Source organism: Centrocercus urophasianus, unplaced genomic scaffold (genome assembly GCF_019232065.1).
Source record: "Centrocercus urophasianus isolate 14NV4802_14NV808 unplaced genomic scaffold, USGS_Curo_1.0 seq_21, whole genome shotgun sequence".
Classification (NCBI taxonomy): domain Eukaryota; kingdom Metazoa; phylum Chordata; class Aves; order Galliformes; family Phasianidae; genus Centrocercus; species Centrocercus urophasianus.
The window spans coordinates 7544257-7567968 of NW_024884767.1; the positions used below are offsets into that span (position 1 = coordinate 7544257).

The 23712-nt window shown below is 37.8% G+C and overlaps 1 protein-coding gene across 2 annotated transcripts in view; it reads right to left on the reverse strand.

Moving 5' to 3' along the window:
• Positions 1-23712, reverse strand: part of TTC37 (tetratricopeptide repeat domain 37) — a 45760-nt gene that overhangs the window by 17429 nt on the left and 4619 nt on the right. For both annotated transcript variants that reach the window (XM_042822907.1, XM_042822909.1), the window contains exons 7-30: positions 22427-22567; positions 20955-21053; positions 20751-20859; positions 18988-19128; positions 18338-18439; positions 16085-16218; positions 15358-15444; positions 15167-15270; positions 14945-15071; positions 13615-13794; positions 12698-12822; positions 12024-12277; positions 10469-10571; positions 9555-9731; positions 8496-8640; positions 8270-8348; positions 8076-8137; positions 7898-7954; positions 6759-6827; positions 5261-5335; positions 4521-4662; positions 3186-3279; positions 2555-2632; positions 695-819 (exon numbers count right to left, since the gene is read on the reverse strand). In XM_042822907.1, the coding sequence (XP_042678841.1) occupies positions 695-819; positions 2555-2632; positions 3186-3279; positions 4521-4662; positions 5261-5335; positions 6759-6827; positions 7898-7954; positions 8076-8137; positions 8270-8348; positions 8496-8640; positions 9555-9731; positions 10469-10571; positions 12024-12277; positions 12698-12822; positions 13615-13794; positions 14945-15071; positions 15167-15270; positions 15358-15444; positions 16085-16218; positions 18338-18439; positions 18988-19128; positions 20751-20859; positions 20955-21053; positions 22427-22567 (2809 nt within the window). The remainder of the gene's footprint in view (positions 1-694; positions 820-2554; positions 2633-3185; positions 3280-4520; positions 4663-5260; positions 5336-6758; positions 6828-7897; positions 7955-8075; positions 8138-8269; positions 8349-8495; positions 8641-9554; positions 9732-10468; positions 10572-12023; positions 12278-12697; positions 12823-13614; positions 13795-14944; positions 15072-15166; positions 15271-15357; positions 15445-16084; positions 16219-18337; positions 18440-18987; positions 19129-20750; positions 20860-20954; positions 21054-22426; positions 22568-23712) is intronic.

Here is a 23712-nt window from a genome sequence, read left to right on the forward strand (position 1 = left end):
CATATTGTAAAAGACAAAAGAAAGTTTGACTAAGACCTTAGAAAGCAGCTATATGCTAGGAAATGTCTGATTTGTAGGAACGTTTACAGCCTACATAGTTGTACCAAGTGTAAACCAGTCTGGCAAGTAGTATTGGGATATCTAAAAAGAGAAATGAAAATAAAGATTTCCATGTGATAACATACTTAAGAAATAATGTTTCAGATAAACACGCACAACTCCCATTAAAAATAGGGTTATTTCAAATGTTGAGCCAGCTGTTGTACTGTGAGTGCTTAGGCTTCTACGGTGACAATTTTTACTCACACCTTTCTGTCAGTCTCCCATCTCAGTAACACAGAACATAACAACACTTAAAGCACTTACATTAATCACTAAAGCTGAAGTGCTTTGAACATCACATTAACCTCCTACCCAAGAGCAATTTTTCCAGAAAAGCCATTTCATGATAGCAAGGAAAGCTAAGAATACAAAAGCTGAACAGACAAGAATGAAACTCTCAAAGAAATGTAGCTTTCCTTAAATTTGAATAGTTCTAGCACTTTTATGAATAGATGAATGATGAAATAGCTACCCACATGTATACTGAAAGACTGAAATAATCTGAACTAGTTACCTTGGTTAGATGAACAAATCTGGGTAAGAGTCATCTTAAGAACTGCCCTGTAGTGCTTTGAATTAGGAATATGCTCACCTTGAATACTTTCTTTTAAGAGTCCTTTCTTGAAGTAGGCTAGTGCTATCCCCACAATGGCATCAAACTCAGTAAGCGGTATTGATGTATAAACCTCAATGGCTTTATCACACTCACCAATGGCACTGTAAAAAAAACCAAAAACCATCATTAATAGGAAGGATGTAGCAACAGTGCTACGGTTGAGAGAAGATGTCCATACAGTTGAATACTCTGTTTACACGTGGAAACTGTCAGAGACCTACTGCTTCACCTGGACTGCCACAAGTCCAGGGGGGTGGGTGGGATGCACCCTAGGGTACTGAGGGAGCTAGCGGAGATGGTTGCCAAGCTGCTTTCCATCATCTATAAGCATTCCTGGTCCCAGAGGACTAGAAACTTGCCAATGTGACCCATCTACAAGAAGGTCTGTAAAGAGGATCTGGGGAACTACAGGCTTGTCAGCTTGACCTCAGTGCCAAGAAAAGTTATGGAGCAGACCATCTTGAGGGAGATCACACAGGACATGTGGGACAACCAGGTGATCAGGCCTAGCCAGCATGGGTTCATGAAAGGCAGGTCCTGCTTGACCAACCTGATCTCCTTCTATGACCAAATGACCCGCCTGATGCATGAGGGAAAGGCCACTGACATAGCCTACCTAGTCTCCTACAGTATTCTATTGGAGAAGCTGGCAGCCCATGGCTTGGACAGGTACACTCTTTGCTGGGTAAAGAACTGTCTGCAGGGCTCGGCCCAGAGACTAGTGATAAGTGCAGTCATGTCCAGCTGGCGACAGGTCACAAGTGGTGTTCCCCAGGGGTTGGTACTGGGGCCTGACCTGTTCAGTATCTTTACTGATAACCTGGATGAGGGCAATGAGTGTATCCTCGGTAAGTTTTTCAGACTACACCAACCTGTCAGGAGATGTCAATCTGCCTTGGGGTAGAAAGACCCTACAGAAAGATCTGAACAGGCTAGATCGTTGGGTGAGGCCAATGGGATGAAGTTCAGAAAGTCCAAGTGCAAGGTCTTGCATGTTGGCCACAACCCCAGCCAATGCTACAGTCTTGGAGCAGAGTGACTGTGAGACTCTGTATAGGAAATGGACCTGGGGGTACTGGTCAATGCCAGGCTGAATATGTGCCATGTCCAGATGACCAAGAAGGCCAATAGCAACCTGGTTTGTATCAGAAACAGTGTTGCCAGCAGGGGCAGGGAAGTGATCATCCCTCTATTCTCAGCCCTGGTGAGGCTGTACCTCGAGTACTGTGTTCAGTATAGGGCTCTTCACTACAAAATGATACCGAGGCCTTGGAGTGTGTCCAGAGAAAAGCAATGAAGCTAAGAGAGGTCTGCAGCAGCTGAGGAGTCCTACGAGGAGAGGCTTGAGGGAGCTGAGATTGTTCAGTCTGAAGAAGAGAAAACTCAGAAGAGACCTTATCGTTCTCTACAACTACCTGAAAGGAGGTGAGGGTCAGCCTCTTCTCTCATGCGAGTAATGAGAAGACTGGAAGAAATTGCCTCAAATTGTGCCAGGGGAGATAAAGGTTGGACATCAGGAAATACTTCTTCTCTGAGAGAGCTGTCAGGTGGTGGAATGGGCTGCCTAGTCTCTGCAGGTGTTCAAGAAACATTTAGATGTTGTATTGAGGGACATGGTTCAGTGGGAAATACTGGTGATAGGTGGATGGTTGGTCTGAATGTCCTTAGAGGTCATTACCAACCTTGATGATTCTATGATAAGTCTGGCTCCAAAGAATGACATTTAATAAATTTTCTATCGCTAACTTTCACCCCTGAGCCTTAACTAAGTTTTACACCACTACATTCACTACATCCGAAGTTAGGGGCTGGGATAATATATCAATAGACACTTACCACAGAGATCTGCCGTAGTTTTGCATTGCTATGTTATATTTCTCAGTATCCTCAGAGTTTTTTAGTAATGTAGCAGCCCTTAAAGTGATCACAATTGAGAATAATTAACATATTTTTACATTAATTCTCATAGTAGAATAGGCAAGTTTTTTATGCAAAAATCCTTCTGTGCATAAACACATTAAACATAAATAGAGCTACTTTTGCAGAGTTTAATGTATTGGTAAACATGCCCTCCAAGCATGTATTTTCCTCCATCACCTCCCTCTATCATTCCTCTACCTCATACCAAGAAAAAAAAGTATATTAATTACTATAGAGAATCATACTTTAAAAAGAACACCAATAACCAAAAAAACAAATCCTGAAGCTTCACTTAACTCCCACACAGTGAACTAGCTGAGTGTAGCTGTGGAATGCCTTTACTTCCCTTGTTACTTGTGTTCTGCATTTCCAAACTTGCATAAGAAAATTCCCACACACTATGTATAGTACAATTAGTTGAAATGTACTGCTTAACTGAGAATAAGGCTTACTGCAGGAAAAGATAAACCTTAAGCTTTTCAGCTGGTGCACAGAAAATGAGGACAAGGAACTTCTGTCAGTAAGCATTCCAGCATGTATAATTTACCTTTCATAAGCATCTTTTGCCTGTCTTTTTAGTTCCAGATAGTCATTCAAGTAACCAAGCATTGTGAAAGCAGATGCATCATCTGGATTTCTTTCTAGAAAATCAGAATTCACAACTTAGAGAACATAATCAGAAAGAGTTGTGAAAAAGCATTAGAAAAACATTGCTACATTGATGCTACAGTGTATGCATGTATAAAAAAGCACTTTGCCAAGTGCTTCTGTCAACTCCTCACTGGAATCAGCTAGACAGGCTGCAAGCAAATAAAGGATACTAAGACTGCAACATGACATCAGGCTAGCTCAAAAATGTTTCAAATCTTACGATAAAGTACTGACACACTGAATTCTAAGTTTTTTGGCTTGCAGTGGTTAGGAGTTATGAGGCTTTTTTTTTTTTTGTAACAAAAGATGAAACTGTTTTGTCTGTACTGACTCTAGTAAAATGCTAGTAGAACCTTACTAGTTTTAATATTACTTTAACTAATTTTCAATATTATAGCTTTGAAATGCACATCAACTGCTAAAGTTACCTGCCATCTCACCTCAGACCAGAAAGGGGAACATAGACCCTTCCTGCAATCTGTATATTTTACAGATAAATATCTCCTTACATTTCTTATTTTAAATGTTTGCAACTTGTTTTGTAGATCTTTAAAAAAAAAAAAAAAAAAATAGCAACAGATTACAATATCAAGGAACTAGTTTAAAGAAAATCCACACTTGCTCTATTCATCTTCTGGGCTAGATATATACAAGCCTACCACTGCATAAAACTGCATAAAGGCCACAGTGACTAGGAACCATGCTCAAGAAAATGTTTTTTCTCTTACTGAAGTTTAATACTACTGTGTGCTTTATATTGTGAAGGTGAGCAAAATCCAAAAACAGCCTTATGCTCAAACACATGGAACACAGGCACAAAAGCTAGCATCTATTTGTACCATACAGATATACTCAAAGGATGTCTGATATCAGACACCAGGTGGCAGACGTAACAAGGCACAGTTTCTTACTTCGCTCAGCATCTGAAATGAACTCTTGTACAATGACAGAATTCACAGAATTGTAGGGGTTGGAAGGGACCTCGAGAGATCATCGAGTCCAACCCCTCTGCCAAAGCAGGTTCCCTACACCAGGTATTTGTTCATACCTATTTCATCCAGTGTGATAACAATAATAATCAATTAATAAAAAAGTCCCTTTGTTCTACTTTGTCTGCTTATTTTACAACACAAAAGCCTTTCCCCGGTCCGGTCTAAACAGTCTTTGCCAAACCTAGTAGAGACATCACTTAGTCAGGCTTGCAATTCAATGAGGTATTTCAGCTACCTACCTGTATACTTGCTCATAACCACTTGGGCTGCTGGAATAGCATTCATTTCAACAATGTTGTACTGATACTGCTCAGTATCTCTGTTGCTTTTATCTTGCAGTGTTGAACACACCCAGTGGGCATAGCCTTTTGCTCCCTCAGTCTCAGGAAATAATTAAAAACAAACAAAAAAATGTAAATTAAGGATCATTAAATCTGCCCAAATAACACTGAAATACTTAGAGACGGTAATAATTCTCTGTTTTAAGGCAGAGTCTAGGATAAAAATCTGAATCATAGTTAAGCAGAATAAAACACTAATCTGATATGCTGTAAACACTCAGTCCTTTAGGCAGAAAGAATTCTCACATTATCATATCACTGATGGCACTCATGCAGAAATCACAAATGAGAAAAGTTCTAAGAGAATCTAGTCTTCCGCTTCCTTAGAATCCAGGATTACTGCAGTATCCTTGCTCTTTCCTGTTTATGTCTTCAGTTTATGCCTTTGTCCAATTCTGTAGAACATCACAATGTTTTTTCACAACTTACGAAGAAAGCTTCTTTGTCTACTGGGACTGAAGCATTCAATAAAATGAGCGCCTGCTATTCAGTGGGTCCAGAACAGCAACAGTGAATTCAGGCAATCTCATTTGGAAAAGGAGCCTAGCTGTTCCACTGTTGAAGATACAGCTGTTCTTTAAAAGTTAGGTTATATAAATAGAGAGACTAAACATTAAGTACCTATCTGCTATACTTACATGCATAGCAAGTTCAGTTGTGTGCCTGAAGAGATCCATAGCATCAAAGCTGCCTACTGCCTCTGCAACAAGAGCCTTCAGAGAAACATAAGTTGTTACAGTCAGGTACTTCAAAATGAGAAGAAACTCAACACAGATTATTTTCAGCCATACCCTAGGTATTTAACATGAAAATATTTTATTTTCTTATGCTGTCAAAGAAACTCCACTCCAATCTCATGAGACCCCACTTATAGCACTGCATTCAAATCTGGGACCTCTAGCACATGAAGAGTATGGACTAGCTGGAGTGAGTGCAAAGATAGGCCACAAGGATGCTCAGAGGGCTTGCTACTCTTCTCCTGTGAAGGAAGTCTGAGAGAGCTGGTGCTGTACAGCCTGAAGAACAGAAGGTTCCATGGACAGCCCGCAGCATCCTTTCAGTACCTAAGCCAGGGCTACTGAAACACTGGGGAGAGATTTACTACAACAGAACGTTATGATAGGATAAGGAGAAATTTCTTTATACTAAAAGAGGGAAGATTCAGATTAGATGTTAGGAGGAAATTCTTTATTTAGAAAGCAGTGAGGCCCTGGCACAGCTGCCCAGAGAAGGTACGCCTGCCCCATCCCTGAAGGTGCTTAAGACAGGTTGGATGGGGCCCTGGGCAGCCTGATCTAGCAGGTGGCAACCCTGCCCACAGCAGGAGGCTGGATCTGGGTGGGTTTTATGCTCCACTCCAACCCAAGCTATTCTGTGGTTCTAAGAATAAATCAAACACTTTAAAAGTAGAATAAGTAGTCTCTGTTCAACTGCAATTTGAAACTCAAGAACTTTTGCTGCTACTTCACATTCCTCAGTACAATGATATAAAATGGGAAGTTTTGACACACAATGGCACTAGTCCTTATTTAGCATCCAGCTTCAAATCAGATATTATTAGCAGATCAACAGCATGGGATCATGGAGTGCACCTACAGCAATCACAAACATGAGTCACAAGGATTTTGTGATATTCACAGATGACCTAAGTACCAGTGGGAGCCTATCCAGCCCTCAGTGGTAGGTGGAAAAAGCAACCTCCCAGGAAGTAAGAGCTGAATTTGTACATGAAAGACTTACTGTTTTTAACAGTAAGCTGGAAGAGAGGGCAGCTGAGAAGAGAGTTAGGAGTGCCATTTAATGAACTAGTCATACAGCAAAAACGGAAATAGCTGCCACCTTATGAAGATGGTACTTTAAGAGCACTAGATAACGAGCTTCGAGAAGAGCAGTGATTGTTTTTTAATAGCTAGTTTCTTATACATCTTACAATTACATCAGTCACAAAAACATTTACATGAAGATAACTGCTGAATATAGATTTCCTCTATACACCACTGTGTTGTCTTATCCACCCCCAGGGGAAGTAGCAGCTTCCTCTACTCCTACAGGTACATGCGTAAGCACCAATTATGAGGAAGTCCAAATCCTCTTTTTTCTAACAAAGCACAGTTTGATGTTTTTTTCACATCTTACCTGCCCAATCCAACACATAAGGTAAGAAGGTTCCAGAGACTGGGCTACTTTGAAGGCTTCATGAGCTTGCTGTAGAACCAAAGATAACACAGCTATCAAATTCTTGCATACACTTTTGATATACACAGGTATTGTCATGCAGTAGTACTGAAAGAGCTTTTCACGAATGAAATTAAGTCATTACTAGTTCCGTGCCATACAGAATAACTTGCTAACTGGAAAAATAAAGCAGCTTAGACTTCTTAAAAATAAAAATAATTGTAAAAACTATTTAAAACATCAAAAGTCCCCCTTCCTTCCAAAAACACTTACTTCTCAACTAGATTAACTGTTTTGTTGTTTTGAGGAAGAAGCTACATTAATTGCTAGAACAATTAATATTTTAAATTTAGACACCTGGAGGATCCAGATTTTGAAATTTACATTTCTTTCATGTAAAAGGTTTGAAAATTATTAAGCTGATTACTCTACATAAATCCTGAAGGAAAGACATGACTGTATATGTTCAGAATTCCTTCCTCAATGTGGCACAGGGAGACAAAGTCCTAGCATTATTACACTCAGCAGCAAGGAATTTGTAATATCAAGTTGCTTTTACTAAAAATAATTCTCAGTCTCACTATCCCATTTCATAAATTAAATAAAATCGCCAAAATTCTGACCCGCAAATATGATAGCATGTAGTTTTAGCTGCAAGAAAACTCTGAACTTCACTTAACAGGTACTCTAATTTTCCTCCAGAGAGACGCTGAAAGTTCTAAAGAACTATAGCAAATTATAAGACATACTGATAAACAGAAAGTAGCTACCTGCAGGAAATTCAAAATCTTAGTTTGTGACTAAAGGAGTTTTTGGGTCAAATTTGGTGTGCATTCATTTGATTCAGACTTTCTCCATCCTTACAAACTGCTTTTATTCTATGTAGTCATTTGGAAAGCAACTTCAGCAATTTAGCCTAAGTTCACTTAACCATATCCAGTCCATAACAAATACTTAATTTGTGTAACTTTCATTCAAAAAAAGTATTTTTCTTGAATCTGAGAGAGACACTCTTCACTGTTCGCTCACACTCCTACAACCACATATTCCCCTAAGAAATTGTAAAGGGAAACTGTATTTAAGGATTGGGAAAGAATTACCTCAATGTTTCCAGTTGCTAGATACAAAACCCCCAGGTTCGTCCAGGCAACAACATTCTAGACAGAACAAATAAAACCTACATATTATTGCTGTGTTCTGAAAGAGTAACACTGCATCAAGGGAAGAAAAGTTTAAAATGCCCACTTGAAACAGATGATAGCTGCCTACAGCACTTACAATTTCCTCAGCTTGAACAGATTTGATGAACGAATGTTGAGCAAGAGCATAATTCCCAATAGCTGGGGGGACAAAAAAAAAAGGGGGAAAATGAAAGGAAAGATAGATCTAACCAAATTTTGTCAACAGCATTAGTCATGCATTGCCTTCTAATGTAGAATATTATGCAGCTAGGGATCTCACTGAAGACTTACCACTACAGGAAGCAACCACACCAAGTGCATTCCAATAAAGGTGATTTTTGTTGTCAAGCCTCACAGCTTTTTTGAGACACTGGAAGAAAATCGAATGCAAATTATATCAATAGAATAGCAAAAGTTAAGACATCATGTGCTGAGATTACTGAGATTTAGAGACAGAAGTTAGGCAGACAAGCATCAAGGTAGATTTTAAAGAACACAACAGAATAACAGGCAATACCTGTAAAGACTTCTCTAGTAGTTCACTGATCTCATTTAGGTCCGTGCCTACTGCTGTGAGGTGCTCAGCTTGTCGATAATAATTTATTCCAAGATCACACCATATGTTAGGCAAAGGAATCAATTTTAAAGCTCTGCCATAACACCTACAGAAACATGAATCACAGAAGTATTATCCCAAGCCTTTCCACATGAAAGATGCTCAAAAGTGCTTAAAAACCCAAACCATCAAATATGCATAAATACAAACAAAACCAGGCAAGAATGGAAACCCAGTGACAACTGAATAACACAGTTATCTTTATAGAATCTATCTTGGTTTGCCTTATCCATCACTTATGAAATGATATACGTGTAATCAATCAAAGTGACCTCAGGTGCAACATGAATGTTTTAATTATAACAAACATCAGCCATTTCTAAAGTTAATCAGACTTCCCTAGGAAGTACTTAACTACACACAATGGTTAAAATTTACTAAGCAGCAGCATTTTCAGCCCACCTTAACTTACTAGCAGCACAGAAGGTGCTATGAGGAAAGCACAAATATTTTTTATCATGAGATTCCAGGGCCAGGAAAAAGGAATTCCCTCTTCCAATATAATTTAGATCACATATGTGGGGCTCAAATTAATGGCAGTTTTATAAAACTAATTACAGTCACAAAGCTTAGAGTTTTATCTTGGACATTAGTAGTCCTGAGAGAACTGGGTAACAACCACTGCAATCACTTAATTTGAAGTTGAATAAATGACTGAATAACAGGCACAATACAGCCACGCTCTGGAGGCAGAAGGAAGCACAGAAAATAGCAGGTGCTAGATGATGCACTGAGAGCCATTGTGGTAACCCAGGGAGCATTCTCTGAAATAAGCGGTGTAATTCAGAAGAATCATGAGAATTTGCTTTTTCTTTGGTCTTCACTGAATATTCATGTGTCAGAAGACCATCATGTATTTTCTTTTCTAAAATTAACATAGTCTAGAATATTTGAGACTCTACAGCGTGTACAGATGTGTAGAAGTACTTAACAGTAATGAATAAATAAATAAATAATTACCTTCCACCCAGTCTCAGCAGCTCAGTTTTCTTCAGCATCTGTTTGCCTTCATTTTTACCCAGAAGCGATCCTAGAACTCGAACATTCACTTTGGCTGGTGAAATAACATGCACACTAGTACAGGTATCGCCAAGCAGTTTCCAAAGGGAAGATATATCAGGTCGGTTCTTTGTTGCCCTGTAATTTAGTAATTAAGAAAACCCACAAAACAACCATTCAGGCATCACAATACGTTTTTCAGAAAGTTTGCCACTCTGAAGAGTGGCACAAACTCAATTTAATTAAAAAATTATTTTTTTGGTAATTTTTTTTTTTTTTTTTTTTAATTAAGAATTCTTCCCACTCAACCTCTAGGTTTAAAATGTAAAAAATAAATCAGAAACTACATCAAAATATCCCAACTTTGTGGGGACTAAGCATGTTCAGAAAAATCAGCCATTATATATCTACTAATTTTTGCCAATATATTACATAGCATGAGACACCTGCAGAAACCTAGTGGACTTTACTCTGTAACAGCAGTTACTCCAAGGTTTAATTTAGGCCACTAAAGCATTTTAATTGAAATGTAAAATAGTATGATTGATGGAAGGAAAGATCACTTTCTCAACCACATTTTTGATTGATATTTTCTCCCTTAAGTTCCATATATACACAATGACAACTAAAGAGAACGATAGGCAACTTCAGAAGTCTGAAAAAGCCAAAGGACTCTATTTTTTATACGGTAAAAATAATAGTAATTTTATATTTACCATTTACTCAATCCAAAATGCATTGTTCAATGCGTTTTCTCTATACTTTTTCTTCTAAAACAGAGGCCTGATTCATTTTATTTAACTGAAAGTTTTCAAACATGTAACATTTATTTTTCTCAAACCACGAGTCTGGTACATTAAATACTTAGTACTCACCTTGTAAAAAATTCAAGAGCCTGCTCTATGTAACCCACAGCCCTCATATCAAGGTACTTCTCAAGGGCTGATCTTGCCAGCATGAGATAGCATTCTCCAAGTCCTAAAAGTAAGACAAAGTTATCCTTTATGAAAGATGCTTGCCCGACACTGCTTGCTAGAAGAGGTGGGGTGGTATAGGAGAAAGCCTGCTCAGTGTTCAGCTTTATTTCCTGCATGTACTAAGCCAAAGCACAAAAACCTACAAAAACTCTCCTGCTCATAAGAGACACTTTGCTCTTACCTCTCCCTAATCAGCACAAACTGTAGCACAATCTGAATATTAAAATACACCTACTTATATAAAGCATAGCACCAAAATTTGGTGTTTGTTTTCAGGAATTAACTAGAACACTCACTCACCTAGAAAGCTACTCTGCATTGGTTAGCCTTTGACAAATACAAGAACAGTATCAAAGCACACACAAAATACAAAACAGGACTATACCAAGGTAGGATGGGAATTTTTCTCTGAGGTAACTGAAACCAACATTACTTAATCCTATTTAAGCAAGAATTTACATTATGTAGAAATAAATTGAACTATCAAAAAGCCTTCACCTAAGGCTTCACTGGACTTTTTAGAATTCTGGAAAATTCAAGACAGGATTTGTTTTATACGCTTGCTGGTATTGGCTGTGACTCTGAGTGGCAACAAGTCATTGGATGCGAGTTCCATTGATTCTTAGAATTTTTTTCACAGTTCTGAAGCTGCCTTCATCATGCAATTGTACTCCTTACCTACACCAAGCCACCCATCTCTCTTTCTGGATTATGACACTGGAACAAATGCAGCCTGTATGACTTTGATGCAATTATGCTTTGCAAGCCTCTTATCCTGCCCACATTAGGTAATTGTTTCAACCACACAAGTCCCAGGGTTATAAGCTCCAGTACAAGAAAGCTGCCATCTAAAAGCAGAACTCATTTTATTTCCAAAAGTTATACGTTTAAAACAGATACTGGAGCAGAGGTAGAATAAACTTAGTATTCAATAACACAAAACTGGAATGCATATAAAAGACACATTAAAGCAGATCAGTATAGTTAATTCTTTTATCTGCTATGATACTGTGCTTCCAACAACTAAGTTCACAAAACCTGATAAAGACATGGTCAATGGCAGCAGAAAACGAGTACAGCCCACCCCTTGGACAAGGCTGACTGACTCCACTGCCTTTTTAGTCATACATGGTGCGACTGCTCAGGTGAAACTGCAGCATTATTAGCTGGCTTCCTACATAAATTTTAAATTCCTCTGTCCTCATAGTTACACAGGAATAGTTACCTTTATAATTGCTCCTTTGGATAGTGATATTAAGAGCACCTCAAGTATTTGCAGGCTACTACATGCTGGCTTTCATGCAAGTGGATCACAGCATTCTGAACATCCAAAAATACTCTTTCATGTAGGCAGGCCTACCTATACCAGTTATCAAGAACCTCTCCATAAAACTGAAGTACTACAGAGTTAGAGAGAGAAAAAGATCTAAAATTGAAAATACAGACATATTACCTTTAAGTGCAGGTACATACTCTTCTGTCTTCTCTAAGATCTGCTGATAGGTAGCTATAGCATTTTCATATTTGCCTAGAATCTGCTCAACTGCTGCAGCTCTGTAAATGCTGTACACATGGTCTGGGTTCAGCTCACTGGCCTTCCTGAAGGATTTTAGAGCTGCTGCATAGCTACCTCTGCTCACATAAGCCTCCCCTAGAGACTCCCAGCAGTTGGGATCCATTCGGTCAGCCCTGAGAGCTGCCTGCAAACTGCAAATATCAAGATTTAGACTTAAATTAAACATGGCATAAATTAACAAAAACAAATTATTTCCTTAAATTACATAATCTCAGAACACAAGCAGACAATTATACAGAACTTTTAGAAATGGCACAACAGTGTTTAATTCTTCACAGAACAAATTAAGCAAGCTTAGCTATTGAACCTATTTTTGGCTTTTATTCAGTGTTACAACCTCCTTGTCTACAAGAAGCCTCATTATCTGGCTTGTTAGCAGAGATCACTGCTATCATGAGAAGACTGCATTATGCTAATTTCAGAATCACTCAGATCCACTTCCCAGTTTAGTACTGGCTGCCTTGTGATCAGCTAACTTAATTTCAAAACCTTGGAAGATCAATTAGCAGGATTTATAGAAAATGGTTTAAACAAATCACTAGTTCTCTTACTCAGCCACTGCTTTTGACGGCTGACCAGTTCTGAGGTAGTAAAGTCCACGATGAAGCCAAGCCCATTTTGCTGCACCAGCATTTGCTTTTTCAGTTACTTCATTCAAGATGGATAGAGCAGTGTCCTAATAAAAAACCAAAAATACCACGTTAATATACATTTGGATGCAAAGAACAAAATTATTAAGAAGAATATTCCAATTTCGGCACACCATTAAACGGTCTGATTTCTTGTTCTTGTAAAGAAGTAACATTACAGGAGCTTTTAAAAGTTGGCAAACTGAGTGGCAGAATACAGGAGGATATTATCACATCTTCTGTATGTCTTTGCAAAAAGACAGTAGATTCCTGCAGTTCTGCAGTGATAGATCTATTTTTTAACTAGAAAAGCACAAGTCTTTGCGGTGAGTCAGATACTTAATCTTATTCTGCAGATGTTCAAATGGAGTCTGTCAAAGTGTGAGCTACTTTCTTGCTAATATCAGACTAAGAACTTTTTATACAACGCTACATAAGAAATACTTTCTTAAAAACATTCTAATAACTTTATATGCTATTTCCAAAAGGAACAAGGGGAGAATGGAAAAAAAAAAATGGCAGAAGTTAAATATGAGAAGTAAACTTACTTTTTCTAGAAGTTTCTACTGAAAAAAAAAAAAATCTTCCCCTCTGCACCACATGGGATGACAATAACGTTATACTTGCTTACCCCAGCACCCTCCCCAGGTAGGTTTAATTCAGAACTGAAGCATAAAATTGAAGCAAGTCCAGCTGTGAAAACTGCCAGGCAATGACAGAACATCTATTTTCAGATCTTACTCTCAAATACCAAAGAAACCAGAGGTGATTCCTCAAAGATTATTAAGATTAATAGAAAAGCCAAATAACCATAACCCAGGGCCTTGAATGTGCAATACCGTGTCTCCAAGCTCCACACTTAAGTCTACAGCTGCTGTTCCAGATTCTTCATCAGTTCCATCCAGTTCAAAAGCCTTTTTATAGCAACCACGAGCTCTACTTTTGTCTCCAGCAACATCTCTGTAGTAGTTACCTAAATAACAAAAGACACTTCCCAAGTAGCTGTCCAACTTTGCAGCCTATAAGGAAATATAAACACAATATAAGAGTGCCTTTTGAAGGATCAAGCATGTGGATAGGTCCAGTGGTAACTACTTATACAGTCTCCATTTATTGACTTATTTCAGCTTCTTCTGTGCTACATCTAAGCATTCAATATTTCAAAGGCTACTTCAGCTTTAAATACTTGCAGAACCATCCACAAAGTTCATGACACAAAAGCATTTTGTATGGAAATAATAACCAGATAAATGTGTTAGCAACAAACATTCCTTCACTTCACAATATCATCACTTTAAAATTCTACTCAAAATTCAACCATTACACTTACAGTCAAATCTTATACCACAATTAACTCCTACATTTTCAAAGGTTTGAGTTAATTTTGTGTACATTTGACACACTTGTTTATATGTGAGAAACAATACCCCCAAAGCAGCATATCAACAGCTCTGACAATTTTTTTTAAAAAAGCTTATAAAAATTGTTAAGAGTATTTAAAATATTCATTTAAAATACACTGCACTGCTGCTACTGAAGTGGGAGCAGTAACACTTGCTATAAATGCATACAGTGAGTTCAAGAAACTCAGATTCCTATTTTTGGGAGCAAAGCTTCTACGCTCCCCAAAATGACATCAGATTAAATCCCTTGGATCAGATTCTGATCTATACATGGAGAAATCCACAAGCACTAAAAAAAATGCACATAAACTACAGGGGCTTTGCAGGATTACATCTGTGGATACACACTGAAACTCTAAGAACACATTTTTTCCACCCTCTTTGTTTCTTTGCATTTTGAATACTGCCCTCTGCATTTCAAGACATTTTGGAAGCTCTGTCTTGGAAGCTCTACACAATGCCCATCTAAAGTCCCAAGTTTATAGCTCTCAGGACAGAGGATTGAGAGAATCAACAAATCACCACCTCATTTGCCTTCACAAAGATCTCAATAATTAGCTGAACAGGTGGTTAAAAAAAAAAGCTAGAAGATTTCAGTTAACTACAGCTCCCCATAGTGAATTTGTTCACAGCTGAAATTGGTTTACAGGCTCTGGAGACCTGTGAATGGTAACAAGCACAATATTCAAGTTTCTCATTCCAGCTAGAGTACTTCATGCTTCCAATATAGAGAAATGTTGATTTAAATGAATAAAGAACCTTTTACCTTCAAGAAATGAGTGAGTGCTTTTCCTTTATCTTTTTTTGTCTCATCACTCATGAACCAATAAGTGAGCCCCAGATACTGATGATACTCAGCAATTTCAGCCCTTCTTTCAATAGCATTTTGAAAACTAAACAAAAAGAACAGAGATCAGATCAAACTTGAAAACCATTGTATTTTATTCTCCCCTACAGCCTGTTACAGTGGAGAGAGAAAAAGGTTTACCTTCTTTCTGCCTGCTCATATTTCTTCTGAGAATAATGGATGAAACCCTCAAGAGCATGGGCTTCAGCTACATCAGGATGTGACAACAGAAGCTCTTGTGAAATCTGCAAAATATGTCACTCTTTCCTGGTTATTTCTGTATGACATTAAGAGTTCTATTTAATAAAGAGAGAGGACCAAAAAGCACTAACCTTTGAAGCTTCATCAACTAAACCTTTGTTTAAATATGCTCGACCTCTGAAAGCTAAGAGCACAGGATCACTGCTTGCTCCCACAACCTAGAAAACCAAGTAATAGACACAAACAAGCTATTCTCACCACAAAAGCAAGGTGTCAGAAGCATGCAGTCTACATGAAGATAGAGATAAGAAAAATATTTCAAGAGAAGACCCTTGAGATTTCTATTGAAGAAGAGGCAGCAGATTGAGGAGAGCAAAGTCAAAGCTACTGAAGTCTGAACAGTGCAAAAGGTAGTATACATGGAACTGTGACACATAAAGAAGGGGAAAGGAGTTTCTGCTTGAAGCTATTCTACTCAGTCTTAAAGGTACGTCCTTATGTGAAATGATAAGTTAATTGAGGACATAGGGAGTATGATTGTAACGGTAATTCAAATTCAGGTGAACAGTAGCCTCAGAACTAGCAACAATCCCGCATTGCTAAGCAAGACCAGAATAGATCAAGAGTGACAGTTTTTAAAATTAGAATTGTGAGTTAAAAGCAGTTATAGAAAAGCCTAGAAAACAGGGGAGGGAAAGTGGCAAAGAGGTGAGTGTACTGATTACAGCATAGTTGGTAGGAGCTGTATAAATCACATAGAATGTAAAAAGGAGATGGGGAAAATACACAGCTTGAATTTTCAGGGCATAGAGATGAGAATGCTTTTTTCCTTGAACTTCACTTGATCAGTGGAAATACCTGCTCGAGTGCATTAATGGCTTCTTCTGCAGCTCCAGCATCAGATATTTTGATCAAAACCTCTGCTTTCAACTGAAGGATAAGGTTCTTCTGCTGCAGAGTAGCACCATCAGGAGTTTGAAGATTCTTAAGTGCTGTTGATAAGACAAAAGTTCCATCAAACAAAAATAGGAAAGGAACTAATAAAGCTAATTTATAGACTGTTCTCTCTCATCTTGAAGAAACTATAAAATTTAACCATGGAAGTTCAAAAGTTCAATGAATTTTAGAAAGGCCCCTCAGACATGTAAAAGAAACAGAATGTTTTCAGGATGCCAACCTCCTAAACAGAATGCTGTGTTTTCCTGACCCATGCTCTGAAGAAGAAACAATGACTTTTCACTAACCAAGCTGTTCTGCACTTCAATGTTTAATAATATTTTTTCCCCTCTATTAAAATAAAAGATTTAACTCTACATCTGTGCAAAAGTTAACTCTGTACTGTTGTATGCATTGTCCAATCATCTGTATAATCTCACCTCTGAGAACCTCTGTTGCTTGTCAGCATTCTCGAAAGACAAGTACTTTCTCAATCGTTAACTCTGATTCCATATATGACAAATTTCTGTCCGATCTGACAAAGCCAGTCTATCCTTGCATCCTACACCTACCTGCCGATGTCTAAGAAAAGCATAAGCGGAGAAAAAGAACATAGAACTACCTCCCCAGAACTCTTTCCCACTTTGGACATCCTTTGAACTCCAGGAAACTTTCTACAATAACAGTACACAAAACCTACAAAGTCTTAACTTTCACCTTGAATTAAGTAACAAAACCTCCTTTGCTTCTAGTGCCAGCCTTTTGCTTCATTTCATATTAACTAGATCTTGCGTAGAAGAAAATAATTGATCTTTATTTTCCACATCGTTTCTAATTTCACTGATTTCAAAACCATCTTTTCTTTCAGAGAGTGGGCAGATACCAAAGCTGTACACGGAATTCACCATGCTGCTCTAGTTCTTTATACAGCTGCATGCTAGTGCTCTGTTTCACTAACCATTCCCTCAATGACATCTGTGATACTGAAGCTCTCTGTGAAGCATTGGAGAGCAGAGACACAGTCTTACTTTTTCCAAAAATAAAAAATAAAAAATGAAGACTTCTCTGCTCTTGTAAGGCAGCTTCTTGAGAACATCTCTTCCCAGAGCTGCATGATTTAGCATTTATAAACTTTGGATTTTATTAGTTACTCTAACACCTAGTTAGCTACTCTGGTAATCTCTTCTTAGCGCTTTTTGGTCTGCTCTGAAGCATGGCAAACTTGAAAATCATAATGGACTAGAACAGAGGACAAACAAAAGAGGTCCCAGTGAAAATATCAGGAATACTTCCAACATGACAACTCACCATTATTATTATGTTGTGATCTAGCTTTTAAGCCACTTGAAACAACAACTGTAAAATATATATATGTCTTGATGCTAGCACTCTGACTTCCAAGTGGTAAGATCTCTTACAACACTACCTCATCCATTCACTGCTAGCTCCTTCAAAGAGTTCCAAAACACATTTTATAGGAGCAAAGCTGTCCATTTCCCAGAATTATGTATCTACACTGATTCTTTAGCTCTCTTCCAGTTTTTTACTAACTTGATCATTAAACATACCAGACTTGTCTTTGGTTTCTCAGATCTAGCTTAGATCTCTTTCTGTAAGTTAATACTTATACCAAACACCTGTACACATTTGGATGCTAAGAAGGTTTAAACAAGTGATCAAATAACACTTACTACTTCAGTAATTTCATTTTTATATTCCCTGCTCAATTCCTACATCAAGATCTTATAGTTCTTCAAACAGTCATTTTTCCTTTTATATTTTACACCAATTTCTGTCAATATTATAATCACAAATTCTTTGATGACTCCTCTGAAAAAAAAGGAACCTGAAGTATGTATTTCCCCAAGCTCTTCCAACTAAAAACAGATGGGAAAAGAATTGCCTGCACTTCATTCTTTCTGCAATACCTTTCCCGACCTCTTTTGACCTACTGTGTTCTGTTTTCACATTTTCTCTGCACAACTTTACAGCCTTTATTCGTTCTCCTCAACAATTACTTCACCATTTGAAGAGAAGCAAGGGAACACCAGCACAAGCAGCAAGACTGCAAAATGCAAAGGACAACAGCTACTGCTCACTCAGGCCTCCCATGCAAAGGCCACACTGACCGGTCTATGGAAAGAACTTTATCCCTGTCAGTTAACAGACAGTTACCTTGATTGCAGGACAGGACAGCATCCCTGTATTTGTGAACTTTCATCTGCGCCTCTGCCAAGTAATGCCATGCTCCTGCACACTGGCTAACCTTCTGCAAACCTAGTAAAAGAGGAGAAAGGCATTGAGCAAAAGTTGCTTAGCACTGCAAAGATTCTGCAGCTGGCAGATGCTGTTTTGCCCTATAATGCCATAAAAAATACTATAGTTAAATAATTAGTATTAGACAGTTAATTTTTCCTTTGAGTATTTAAGATGCGTCAGAGGCCTCCAAACTATAAGGCAAAGACTAATAAGGTTGTAAATGTCTGTCAGGCTTTATTTAGTTGTTATTGGTACATTTGCTTCTTCATCCAAGCAAAGTCCAAGAACAGACATACTAAAAATTTAAAGTGTACCATACAGAAAGTAATACACAGCTGACTATAACAGAAATGATTGTCTTCAGAGATGTTATACTTAAATATATATTTAGAAAATATATCTCAGCCTTCTATTAGACAAAGCATTCAGTTTTCTTTTAAAAGCTAGCTGTTCTTTTTGCAGCTTGCACAACGGCAAAGTAATACACAAATATAAGATTCCCAGAGAGAATGTTGAATGTAAACTAGCTGCTGTTCGAGTACTCATACCTCACATTACTCATTTACCTTCAGTAAGACTCTTAATAGCTTCTTTGTATTTCTTTTCTTGGAGGCATTTTATACCAAAACCAATGATGCCTGGACCACTACTTGAGTCCATCTCCAGAAGCTTAGAAAAATACTGCAAGGCCTCTTCTGACAAAGTACCTAGTTTAAGGAAAAAAAAAAAAAAAAAAAAAAAACCAAACAAACAAACAAACAAAAAAAACGTTTTCTTGAGATGTAGATTTAAAAAAATGCAACAATCTACTCAAAATTACCTACATAAACATATATACTTATATGACACCTTTTGTCATAGTCATAGAGCAACATTTTTTAAATGATTTCTTTTTTAAAGTATGGACCCACTTGACAAAAGTAGCTTTTGATCTCCATTTGATAAAGAGGAGTAATAGAGTTACAAGCCCACAAATTTGGGACTTAAAGTACTGTGTTAGAATGACACAGATATAATGATAAAATGATTTTCCTCCTTGTTTAACCAAACATATTTTGATGTGGCTAATGTCAACTTCTGATTCTTTAAAGACTCAAACAAAGGACTAAATTGTGTAGTTACTTTTGAAAATGCTAAGAAAATGGTTAATGGTGAACAACATTGTATTAGCAACTACTGATTGTAACAACTATGTTTCCAGATCCCTGCAACACTAAACATACCACTGCATATTTTCTCCTCAGCAATCATTCTTTCCTACCTTGAACAAACACCTAGACAGATCTGTTTATTTTCTATTCACCAAACTTTCTGGCTAACAATTTTACAAATCCTTATTTCCAGTCAGGAGAGATTTTCTTTGCCAAGAATATCCTAAACACAGCCATTGCTCAACCCTAGTTAATTTCTCCATTCTCTCTTCTAAGCTCCATAAACTAAGAAATCACAGACACTACTAAATGCAAAGCTTAAATAATTTATCTGCAGAAACTGTTATTGAATTTTATAAGGCATTCTATATTCATTATTTGGTATGATGCCAGTCTTGATCTGTTTTTTTTCCTCTCTTCTAGTTTGTTTCTTTTGCTAATTTATAGTCACCACTCAGCTACAGTATCAAGAAATCATAAACATTATCTGGTTTTGGATGGGGTAGAGTTAATTTCCCTCACAGTAACTGGTGTGACGCCATGTTTTGGATTTAGGATGGAAGTAATGTTAACAGCACATCAATGTTCTAGCTGCTGCTGAGCAGTACTTACACAAGGCAAGGGCTTTTCAGCTTCTCAAGACTGCCCTGCCAATGCAAAGGCTAGAGGTACAAAAGGAGCTGGGAGGGAAACTGACCCAAACTGGCTAAAGCGATATCCCATATGGCACCATATGGAACTGCCAAACAGGGAGGAGCTGTCAGTAGGCTGTTGCTGCTCAGGGACTGGCCAGGTGTTGGTGGACTGGAGCTGAGAAACCACGTTGTGCAGCACTTTTTTGTGCTTGTTTGGCTATAACAGTAATAATAAATATTTTCTCTTTTTTTTTTAAATGTTCTGTTAAGCTGTCTTCAACAAAACACATGCGTTTATTTTTTCTGATTTCCTTTCCATCTCACTTGCAGGGCAGTGAGCAAATGGCTTTATGGTGCTGAGCTGCATGCCATGTTAAATCACAACAGCGTACAACCAAACAGATGGGTAAAACATAATGTAGAAATAAAGTGTGCTTTTATTTAGGCGTGTAAGGTAAAAACTTCTTAAAAAAATTGTCACAAAATCAACCACAAAAAGAAATATTTTCAGTCTTGCACAATACCTACACCCATCCTTCTCACCTGACTGAATGAAGTACAAGCAAAGTACTTCTAAAGGATAACTCAAAGTTGGATATAAAGCCATCATATCATCACAAGCTTTTTCCAATTTAGTTGCTTCATGAGGAAACTTGAAAGAAAAAAACAAAACAGTTATTTCTACAAATTATCAGATGGTGGATGTCACATGTAGTCACTGAAGAAGACAGATAAACATAACCTTACTTTTGACAAGCACTGAATAAAGTCTTTGTAAAGATTTCGATGATCTTCACTGGGAACAGTGTCAGCAGAGTTCAGTGCCTCTTCATATGCACTCAAAAGCTGAAATAAGGAATAATTAAAAATGCAATGACTCCGAGAAAATGTTATCAGAGCTAAACATTTCCTTTTTACCTTTTCTAACTAGGACCATGAACAGAGAAAAAAGAAAGCAAGTTCCTTATCCCAAAATAATACTCATAAAGGACTCAACACTAATTCTGTACAGCAAGATGAAACAATACTGTATGTATTGCCTAACACGTGAACAAAAACAACAAAATCTATGGGAACAGACTCTTCCTAGTACCTAGTCCCAATACAAAGAGGACTTGGTACAATAAAATCTAGGTTAATAGCTGTTAACTGTCAGCCCCAGCTCTGAAAAAAAAATCTAGTCTTTTATTTCTGGACTCTTTACATACACATAAATAAATGCATATAAATACATAATCATATGGGAATATAGGGGAAAACGTAGGCACTACTAAATGCAAGCTACCAAAGAAGTATGCTTCAGCAAAACATTGCCCACATCCTCTCATACAATACAGTAAATTGTAGATTTGCAGATGAAATATCATTTCTGATCTTTGCATAACCTAACTCTATTTTACTCTTCCACACCCAACCTCAAAAGGCAGCAAGTACTGTCTGCAGCATTTCTTTTCGTGCTAACAGCTTTTGACACTTACAGCATGTGACTTCTAAAAAGATAGGTGCAGATTCAGTTTCCTTTTGTCCGGAAGTATTTCAGCACTTTTTTGCCTTTTGTGAACATTGCTATCAACAAGACTGGGGAAGAGCAAGTTCTATCCTTCTCTTTGAAAGAGGCTCATTTCGCGAGAACAGATAAATCACTCAAAAAGTTAACTTTGGCCATACAGCACACAGAATCTCGTGATCCTACTGTTTGGTCCAATTTGCTACAGCATTTTTCTAAGCAACATTCGGGTTCAAATTTTCCTATATATGATAAGCATTGCGTATGAAAATATGGAAAAACAGCACAAAACCTATTCCACCAAGGGAGCAGAAGGAAAGGAGTTTCTTGTTTTGGAGAACGCCTATTTTGTAGACATTGTCAGAACTTACAAATACGTCAGAAGCTGTTCTGTTCAGATATGTCAGTGCAGGGATTCTTCTTGTAGGGGCATAACAATGCATCACCACATTACAGTGCAAATCTAGGCTTCCACAAAACTGAGGAAGTTTAGGGAAAACTTTAGATCTGGATGCTCTGTCCCACTATTTTGGGTGGTTGCACCTTCACTGTTTCTGACAGATGGTGAAATCACCTACTTTTTCATGAAAAGCTTAGTATCATTCAACATCCATGAGACACAGTAACATGATTTTTGTTTTCCAAGGCTTCCTCTGAAATCTAGCAGCACCGTGTACAGAAATGTAAGATGAAGGGGATTGAGAAACTTTACCAATTGTGCAGTCTTATTATCCTGGTAGTGCACATTGTCTCCCAGTAACTGGATCATCCTCTTCCAAAGCTGATGGAGTTCCACCTTTTCTGCACCTCCTTCCTTTTTCACTTCTATTAGTTTCTGGCATATTTCTGCTGCCTGTCAGTAGGAAACAAATGAACTATGTTGTAACTCTTGGACACCTGATACTGTCAAGTCTAAGCAATAAATTTCAGTTTTCTCTGGAGAAAAGTCCAATGGAACACTGTTGCAGAAGATACCATTATGTTACTGGATTACTTCCGCTACTACACTTACTTATATTTACATAATATCCACTGAAAAAAAAAAAGAAAAGAAACCATGTATCATTTCTTGAAAAAGTTAAACAACAGCGCAGCCAGCCTAAGCCATGAATAAATGAAGTAAGAAAACAATCTGGCTGATAGTCTGGTGCCAGGCAGACTAAGAAATTAAACAGCAGATGGAGAAAAATGAGTTTTCAGTATTAGATAGAGAGGGAGTTACAAACACATTGCAGAAGGCAAAGTGAATGCCAGACTACTGCACACAGTGGGAACAGTGGCAGATAACAACCCACATTAATTAAGACTTTTGTTAAAGAAAAATACTACACCTTGAAATACAAGTCCTTCATGTATCTCCTCCCATACAAACTGAAAGGCAGTACGCTGTGGACAGGATTAGGCACGAGCAAAATAATAGATCCTTACTAGGAGCAAGACAGAAGAGTTTGCTTCCTACCACATTAGGGTAGACAACAGAATGAAAGTGATCACCTAGGGTTACCTGCCTTCTGATTAGAGCAGTAACAGCTTCCAAAACATTACCTTCAGACCTGCCTAGCTTCCCAGATAATGACAAAAGCAGGAGTTTTGACTGGTTCCTGGAGGAAATCAGCAGTAAAAACAGACTTAAACAGTCCTCCTATAACCTCTAATAGATAAACTGAAGCCTTATCAGACTATGGCATTACAAAAAGAACACAGTGTGTGTTCCAGTGTGCAAGACTGAGAAAGAAGGACTCTAACACCAGATTTGTGGCTCCCTGTCCCACGTGGAACAAGTCTGCATTTGTAAATGATATTATCAGCTAATTTACTTTCAGACAGTGCTATGCAAAGAAACTTTGAAATTAATAGTCTTGAATTTGACAATAAGACAGAAGTAAAATCTTTTTTTGGAGGAAAAAGAGGAAGATGGTACAGTATAAAACCCCACTCTACCTTATACAACAACAAACTCTTCAAAAATTAAAGGAAAAGTGATAAGCATAACTGCAA